Raw genomic sequence first — 9785 nt, 5'->3', positions numbered from 1 at the left:
GGTAACTATTGATGACAATTCATCCTCCAGCCTCTTTATATACTCATCAACTACTTGGCATCATGTGCAGATGAAAGTGATCCACCGTCACTTCTCCAACCCAGGTAAGACTTGGAGGAAAAAAAGAGACCATGCAACACCTCTACATGCTAAAAGTGCGCAAATAGTTGTATTTTGAGATCCCCTCTTGGATGTTTGCATGTGGAATTTTGGCGGTTGTAGGTCATCCTGCCCCCTTGGCTCATCTCGTGCCAAAACACAACCGAGCACATGCGAAACTGACGAGGATGAGTTCAAATTGCGCAATAAGATGATCAAACTTGCCGGAATGTCATGCCAAAGGGGAGATTCAGATTGCTCAGGTATGGGACCAACTGCTGTGATTCCGCCTAGAGACACCAAAATTACCCACACACGTTAGTCCAATCTCAGTATCAATCACTCCAGATTGGTATCTCTTGGGATGAAGAGGGAAGAGATGATGGGGCTCCGTCGCGACCTTCTCAATGCTGCCGCTTCTGCAAGCTAGTGTTAAATTCCATCATTGCCTCAGCTCCCAACCCACCGCAAACACCGCGAGAACTTTCGATTTCATTCATTGCCGGTGCTCATTCGACCGATCGCATCGAGGAGACTGCTGAATTTTAATGAAATTTGAGGAATATTTCATTAGATTTGTTACTTATAAAAGGATTTTTGAACTTACTACCATGAATCCTATTTAAATGATTATCTCCTCAATTTTAGCATAAAGAAAGCCTAAAGACTGAAGTCGAGAGCTTTGTGTGTAAATTTAAAATTTACTGATGAGATACAGATTAATAAAATTTCACAAAAATCAAACTCTTGCCTTGTTCCTTCATGGATAATGTTGTGCCAACATTAATTATACTCTTCCCAAAATTTTCTTTTTAAAGCTTTTTACATCTTAACTCTTAAAGAAAGTTTAGATATTAAAAAAGAAACTTTTTAAATCTTAAATGGTTCTTACAATAATCCTAAAAATCCAAGAAAAATTAAAATGTTTTCGATGTTTTTAGTTGAGATTTTTTATATTTTTATTTTAGATTATCCATTATTGGAGCATAAACATATTCAATATAAACAAAATTTTTAATTGAATAAGGGAAAGCGCTGTACCTTCGGATCACTTACACTTTGGACAACTATTTTTTTTTCTAAAATGTTCGTAAATGTTTGTGAATTCCTATGGGGGACTTACGAAGTACTCATAAATCAAATAGCCCACAAACAAGTTCGTGAAAGTTTGTATTTTTTCACAAACATTGTTCGAAACATGATCACTTGACGAGTATTTTTTTGTACTTTTACAAACATTTGTTCGTACATGTTTGCAAACACACAAAAACTGTTCGTAAAATTTTGTCATTTTTCGTAAATTTTTGTTTACCAAACGAATTTTTACTAACATTTACGAACTAATTACAAAATTTTCCGAACATTTTTTGTGTGCTTACGAACATTTACGAACAAATTTTTGTAAAAGTACAAAAAATACTCAGCATGTGATCATGTTACGAACAATATTTGTGAAGAAAAAACTACAAACTTTTACGAACTTTTTCGTGAGTTATACGATTTACGAGCATTTCGTAAGTCCCCCATAGGAATTCACAAATATTTATGAACATTTTTACAAAATATATTTTTCTATGTATGTTTCTAATGTATTTGATCCATGGTTCTTTTAAGGACATTTGGGGCATTGAACTTGATCTTTAAACATTCACTAAAAATATATTTTAAAAATAATTTTTTCGAAGTTTGAGTCGTCCGAAGGTAGCGGGCTTTTCCCTATTAGTATCTTAGTTCATCGATCATTTACTAGTATTTTAATATATTTTTTGAAATCATTGTCTTGTTCTGTTTCTCAATACAATCTTGCAAGGTTGGAAAGTACACGTTTTAGTTAATACAATTTAGTTAAGCCAAAACAATAATAGCATACCATAAATTCTCATTTTACTACCCAGCGAGCACAGTTAGCTAAAAAAGCAGAGTTTTCAGCATATTTTTGCTGAGTCGATCAGCAAAAATATGCTGACAGTTCAGCAGTTTTCGAATAAATAATACTAACCAAATATATAGAAATGGCACTGTCTCGCGAGTGTCGTTTTTAGGTTATCACAATTAGGCTGAATTACAATTGGTTAGCATTTGGTTCTCGATTTGCAGATTTGAAAGTGACAGTTTAGTGTGTAAAAATATAGACAAAATATCGAAAATTAAAGAAAAGCACTCTCTTTACCCTGAAATTAAATAGGTATTAATAATTATGCTTAACAAAGCCACTTAAAGTAAAATAATTATATGAGTTCGTTGGAATAGGGAATTGTTTCATTATATCGCCTAAAGTGTAATGCATGGAAATACGAAATATTCTAAACTGAAATGGATGACCTCCTAAAAGAATATCAAAAAAATGTTTTTTTAAGACTTTATAAAGTAAACTGTCTGTTCGCGTGGTCGATGTAATTTTTTAACTCTTAATTAATTTTAGGTCTTTAATAAAAAAAAACATAGAAAAAACATCGAAATCTGATACAGAGAATTTTTTTATAATTTTTGAGAAAATACTAAGTTCAAATCAAGGTTTACAAAGTAATATAAGATATGGTTGTCTTTCCAAATTGGCTTTTCGATTGTTTTGAAATATTTCTGGAAATTTTTCATTTCTTTCAAAAATTTCACAATGTTTCCAAATTAGAAAACCCAACTGCCAAAATACCACATACGTAATAAGCAAATGTGCTATGCTGGTGCAAATTCGAGGGGTGAAAAAAAGTGGGATTGTTCGAAATTTGCGATGAAGAATTTCACAGAGATGCAATATTGATGCTAAAATTCCAGCAATTATTTTCTTATGCCTCATTTCACTTGGCACTATTTCAGACGGACACTCTCTTTCTCCACCAAGAGGCATTCATTGTTGGACTGGTTAGTCTCCTGAATTAGCGACTTTGACATTTTTATCAAACCTCCAGCAATGAGTTGTCTCTATTGTTACTCTAGGTGAGTATTATTTAATGGGTCTCATTAGCGCGAAGGAGATCTTTAGATGATCTTATCAAAAATACTTAAACTGACAGTAGTTTCTTATAATATTCGACCACCGGTTCTTAATTGACAATATCAGTAAATAATTTGGCTCAATTAATGAGTAATCTTGTTCACAACTGTTGTCTCAGTGTCATCTTGATTTTTATGCCTCTCAGTCACTTTTTTTGTTCATCTGAAAGACTTAAAAATGCCATGTTATGTAAATTCCAAATATCGAAAATGGCAATTAATTTTTTTCATTTGTTAAGACATTCTTGTCTCAAGAGGAAGAAGATTCAGGCCGACCTCGAGCTGAGACGAGTTTCCAACGTCAACCTATGGTTTATACTAAAAATAATCAGAAGTCTCATCACAAGAGATTTCTCAATTAGAATATAAAGGAGTTGGATACTAGGAAAATTCGAAAAATTTCCCACGTTGCAGTATTCAAAAGCTTCTTGTCTTTTTTTTTAATAATTGTTCCAAAAATTTAATAACATAGAGATCAGTGCTAAGAGGTCGTTGAAAGGTAATACCCCTCAAATTAAAAGTAGAGTAATTAAAAACGAATCATGATCTTCTTCATGGTTGAGCATTCATTTCAATTTGCATAACTGACTTCTCAGCTCATGCTAATGGACACTTCAAAAACTCTTTCAATTTTTCATCCAGTTGCATGTTGGAGAATTTTATGCGCCAATAAAGAGACGATTTTGGCATAAAGACATACCATGTTGAGATAATTTTTATTATTGAACTTTTTTTTCTTTCCATTTATCTACTATGACATGATGTTTTCCATGTTTCCAATTAAAATAATGTATGTAATTAATTATCTTACCAAATTTTTGGCAAAAAACTAGGAGCAGTAGGTGCTAGCTGAAAATTTACATGTTGAACACTGTGAGAAATGGTAGTGTTTATGTAATTGATTTATGACATCTGTGCTTAACTTAAATAAGAATTAAAAGGCAGTTTGAAAATTATTACCAAGGAAAAAAAATATCATTATTATGATCTTGGGTATTATCGATAACTAAAATTTAACCTTTAATTTAAGATTCTTTATTTATGTCATCATTGATAGAGTTCACTTCAAGAGAATTATAAATCATAGTTGTTTCCCAAATCTGTAAAACGAAACCGATCTCAGCGACTTATCTTACCCCATTGTAAAATAAGGACAGTTGTTTTAATTACAAAAGCATCAGCAAACTTCAGAACTTGGATAGACAGTTTACAGAACAAAACAGTACTGATGCCAGCTAAAGTCCTGAAAGCCAAAATTCCAAAAACCAAAAATCCCCCAAAAAAACAAACAAAATTCCGAAATGACAAAATCGAATGGGTTAAAATCCTGAATAGCCAACATCCTGAAAAGCCAAATTTTCGACGACCCAAAATCCCTAAAAGTCAAATTCCCGAATGGTTCAATTCCTGAAAGGGATGAATTTATACAGAGAATAATGTAAAATATAATTTCCCAAAAGACAAAATTTCCCTTTGCCTCCAGCAAGCTCGGGTACAATCATTAGTGTAGAGACTATACACATTTAGGAATTTCAGATTTGGGCTTTCGAGATTTTGGCTTTTAGCTCAGTTTCTTTACAATCTCAGCTTTTATAATTCGAGAAGAGAATCGAATAAAGCAAGTTTTTATCCGTTTCGGCCGCCAAGAACAGTTAGCTGAAATACTTTACAATTTCAGCTTTTGTGGTCCTAGGTGAAAGCCAACATCGCCAAATCGGGCCCAGGTCCCAAATTTTGAATTTACATATTTAATCATTCATAAATCACGAATATCATATGCGCTAAAAGTCGATTTTCGCGGACGTTCGTCCCGTCGGTCCCGTCCAGAGTACAAACGCTTCTGGAGAGAGAACGAAAAGAGATATCAACAAGCGGTTCTCGGCAAAGATTTTTTTGAAATAAGCTAAAAAAATTAATATTACTGTAGACCCACAGCTCAAAGTAGCCCCACCTCCCTCTATACTGCAACAATGTACTACTGCGAAGATAGTATCTATCGTCCATATGAAATGAGGTACTGAATGGATGATCCGGGAGTAAAAAGGTGTGGCAAAGCATCCCAGGCTTTGCAAAATGCTCGAACTCGTGAATTAGATGCTTATACCGCAAAGTACTTTCACATCATTTACCGTTTACCGGTTCTCAACCGATTTGAACCGATTCATAAATCTCTCAAAAGATCCCCCAAAATAGTTTTAAAAGTAATAGGAGTGATTTTAAGATAAATTTTTTTATCGGTTATGTACCGGTTCATTACCGATTCAAAACCGATTGGAACCGGCTCAGTTTTGTAGGAAATTCCAAAATCTTTCCAACGACCCCAAACATGGCTCCATTTTCGTGATAAATGCGCTCTCTAGTGTCTTTTTAACCTTTGACCTTGAAAAACCGTTATTTAGAATGATGCAACGCTATTTTCGTATATGGACGAAATGTTCGCCTGGGTAATCTCATGTCGCGTTTTCGAGCAATTCCAAAAAAACATGGCTTTGGAGGGGAAGGGGAAGGGTGGGGGGGAAAATGAGAGGCAAGTTGACGATCCTTGGCTCGACTTATGGGAGGGGGGGGTGCCTCTTAGGTCCCAAGTCGCTATCTCTAACCGTTTGGCCTCTAGAGCTGATGACAGCTGGACGGACAGACGAACAGACGGACAAACAGCGTGACAACATTTCTCAGAAATCTTCTGAAACGTGAAGATTTGTTGAGAAAAGTGATCTCCGGAGGGTCAAAGGTGGAAATTTGGTGGGGGGGGGGTGCAAAGATCGAGGGGTTATATATACTGCTCTCTCCGTAGAGTTCGAGCAGTAAGAGAATTAGCTTTTCCATGTATACTGCCCACATGATGATTTTTCCATGCTATCTTTACTCGTTGTTCGACCAGTGGTAGTGCTTGAATAGATGAACCTGGAATATTATTACCCTTTGAACAAAAAGTATTTTTCTAACCACTCTGAGCGCGGTTTATCACTTGAACCGGAGATCTCTACGCCATAGTTTCGATGGTCTGTCACTGATCTATTAAGGTCCACTCCATGGGAATAACATCCCGTAGGTGATCGTAGGTGTTGTCATATGTATGAGACATACAATATTACGTTTTCTTTTTTTTGCGTACAAAGGATAGAATTGTCAGTGCCAGGGTTGGGGTCTAAAGGAGATTTGAACCTAGGATACTTGTCTCACAGAATACAGGACTTGCGAAATTCATCGAAGAATATCTATAATTAAATAACAGACTAAAGATTAATTTACGTTTAATATTTGAAAGTAATATATTCTTCATCATTAAAGATATTTTATTTATAGAAAAGGTTTTCAGATCAACTTTAAATTTGAGTACTTTATCTTAGTTTTCTAACAGTGCATGATACCAAAAAAGGTAAATGTTGTGCGATGCTTTACTCAAATTTATCAATGTTAATAGCTGAAAGATCCGAAAATCCAATGAGGAATGTTGATGGTAGAAGGAGTGACGTGAAGAAATGATGACCATGTGTTGGATTGTTAAAAGTCGCGCGTGCATTTTTTTTGGGCACTTTACGAAGAAATGTCTCCAGTAAATTCTTTTATAGCATCATCCAGTATATAATATGTATAGCTTAATGTTACGTGTTGGCGTTATATCCCATGAGATGGACGCATCACTCTGGGTGAATTATTTATATAAAAATTAATTTTTCCTTTATGAACCATCATCTTTGGCGATATCTGGCAACTTTGGCGACCTTTAGCAGACGACATTCAATACATTGAGAGATGTTGCTTTAAGACGAGTTTTGCTTAATTATCAGTTCTGACCAATATATTTAGAGGCACATGGCCGAGAGGAAGATGATTCAATGATGGAAATCAAAAATCCGTAAAGTTAAAGATGAAGAAAAAAACCGATCAGCCGATGAGATTTTTCACATTAGATCGGGGAATCAGAGAGATTGTTGAATTCGCTTATGACATAAGAAACTGGATTCAAAAGTGGTGCGATTTTGGGGACTATATAAGGGGAGATAGCGGAACACCCCAACACCAGTTGTTGTGCTAATCTTCAGCAAGGAACTCCTTGAGTGTATCTCAGTCAGAAAAACCCCACTGCCCATATTAACCATGAAAGTGATTATTGTGTTCGCTGCCGTTGTGGCCCTTGCTCTTGCCAAGCCCTATGACCCATCCAGGGATGCTACCATCCTGTAATTGAGGAGTTGCATGAGAAGGGAGAACCCCTTGAGAACTCGTTCTAACCATTTTTGCATTTTTGCTCCTTTTCCGATGTAGGCGCTACGAGAACGACAACATTGGAGTTGATGGATACAAATACGCGTAAGTTGTGTGGTGATAATTGGAAATTGGTCCAGAAAAATTATTTTGGCGCCAAATCCCAATAGATACGAGACCAGTGATGGACAGAATGCCTATGCTCAAGGAGAACTGAAGAACTTCGGACCTGAGACGAATGCTGTGGTCTCCCAGGGATCCTTCAGCTTTGTTGGTGAAGATGGAGTTACATACACAATCAACTGGGTCGCCGATGAGAACGGTTTCCGTGCCGATGGCGCTCACGTCCCAACAGCCTAAGAATCCCACAGTCCCTCCCATAAGTCCTATCAGCAAATCCTACTTCCCTTCCTCAACTGTAATATAATTGTTATTTGTTATGTTTTGGTCTGCAGCATAAAAAAAATTCCTCGTTGTTGATGATGTGTTTGAAAACAAAATGTGCCATACTGTCTCAAACGAACAAGAGCAAAATATCCTCACAAAACATCTTCAAAACTCTCTGTTATGTTAGATTTGTAATAAAAGAGTTGGTTTGTTGACAAAAAAAAAGATCTCTCAATGTTTTATGAATATTCAAAAAAGAGATACTGCATACCCGATCACCTTCCACCAGTTGCAATCCTAATAACTTTTCACACAAAACAAAAAAAACGCTGTCAAAAGTTGCAAAGAGTGTAAATCACTCACCTGCCACCTTCAACAAAATACCATCAGTCGCGACGCCTTGGAGACATCCTTTACAGCTTCAGCATAATTTCACTATGAAGTGGGTGATGATCATGATCGAGTCACGATGCTCCGATGAAATTGTTTGGAAACACAGGTGCAATCTATGCGAAAACTGAATGATCTTATGAATTATTCACAATCCACTTTTTTTGGATATTTGACCACATTTAACATATGGATTTATGTCTGAGCTTAAAAGGTTTTGGCACAGAAATTAATCCGAACTAAGCCGCAAATTTCATCAGATTTGTCATCGGATATCACAATATGCAGCGTTTTAAATTAAAATAATGCAATGGGTTTTAATAAATTCATATTCCTCATAAGTGCATTTAGTAAAAATGTGAGAAAGCAGCTTGGAAAATAGAGGATATTTCATATTTCATTATCTCTTATAGTGTCCTTGTTATCTAAATAAGGATATGCAACACTTTGAAGAGGTTACTATTAGTTCATATTATTGGAATAAAATTTAAGCGTTGCACAATTGTAAAATAAAGCTAAAAGTTATAGTTATAAAACTCGTACAATTCAAATTTTCAAAAAGAATTTTTTTTTTCGCTTTTTGGATGCTCCTTGACACCGCCAACCTTCCTGTGATTATTATAGCCGACAGTTAATTATCAATTAATTATTATTAATTAACTGATTATTAACCAATTAATTAATAAAATTAACTAATTATTAATTATTTAACACTAAACCTACCAACCGCTTTTGGGCGTTTTTCCCCGTGCGCTCGGTCAAATGACAGACTGTGGCAGGTAGGATACTCAACAAATTTTTCTTGGAAAAAAAGAAAAAAAGAAAATTTAAACACTGGAAAATAAATTGCATGCATATTTTAAAAAATTCATAAAATTTGACAGTGTCATTGCACTGCTTATTATTATTTATTATTTATTCAAATTTCATTAAGTGCATTTTTTCATATAGCACCGTATAATTTTACATGGTTTTATATTAGTGGTTAGTCTATATTACAATTGGAGGATAAGTTCAATGAAATTGCACTGCTTAAATATGGGTTAATTTTAAAAAGTTTTTAAACCGGTCAATTTTATCGTTCTTGGTACGTTTAGTGTCAATTATAAAGCTTGAAATCGTATTCCTGAAAAGTTAACCCTTAGAGAATTTCCTGAGCCATCGAATTTTCTTTATTTTTTCATAAACATATTAAAAGAATAACAATCTATAAGTCCAGCTAGACTCAGTATGATTCTCGAAAATATTTAACCCATTACATTTCGGGGTAAAAGCATCAGGCAAAGGAAATTTATACAAGGAATCGCCAATCTTTAATCTTTAAGTCGCAATGGTCCAAATGTATGATAGCTTATTCTGATTTTTAACTATCAAATTTTATGAGCTAAATATTTTCATATATCTATCTAAGTCAAAATTGGCCTTTAGTTTATGTAGGGGAAACTGGGGCACCACCAAACACGGGGTACCACCAAACACTAATTTTTATTTCTAAACTACTTGGACTATCTCGATCATTCCTTCAGTGGACAAGCTTCCCTATAGTGCCTATAAATTCCTATCGGTCTTATCCTCTGATATCCAATATCCGATTAAAAAATCGCAGTGTTTGGTGGTACCCCGTGTTTGGTGGTGCCCCAGTTTCCCCTATACTTCACACTGCGAAAAAAATATAATTTAACAACGAATCTTTAGAGATGTTGGAAATT

General features: G+C 35.0%; 1 protein-coding gene across 1 annotated transcript; it reads left to right on the top strand.

The window, feature by feature from the left end:
* Positions 1–7118: 7118 nt before the first annotated feature.
* On the top strand, positions 7119–7911 carry LOC129803913 (flexible cuticle protein 12-like). The gene is made up of 3 exons (XM_055850792.1): positions 7119–7274; positions 7360–7404; positions 7470–7911. The coding sequence occupies exons 1-3, from the start codon at positions 7192–7194 to the stop codon at positions 7657–7659; spliced, it is 318 nt and encodes a 105-aa protein (XP_055706767.1). The 5' UTR covers positions 7119–7191; the 3' UTR covers positions 7660–7911.
* The last annotated feature ends 1874 nt before the right edge of the window (positions 7912–9785 follow it).

This window comes from Phlebotomus papatasi, chromosome 2 (genome assembly GCF_024763615.1).
Source record: "Phlebotomus papatasi isolate M1 chromosome 2, Ppap_2.1, whole genome shotgun sequence".
Classification (NCBI taxonomy): Eukaryota; Metazoa; Arthropoda; class Insecta; order Diptera; family Psychodidae; genus Phlebotomus; species Phlebotomus papatasi.
This window is presented reverse-complemented; position numbering and strand designations above follow the sequence as displayed.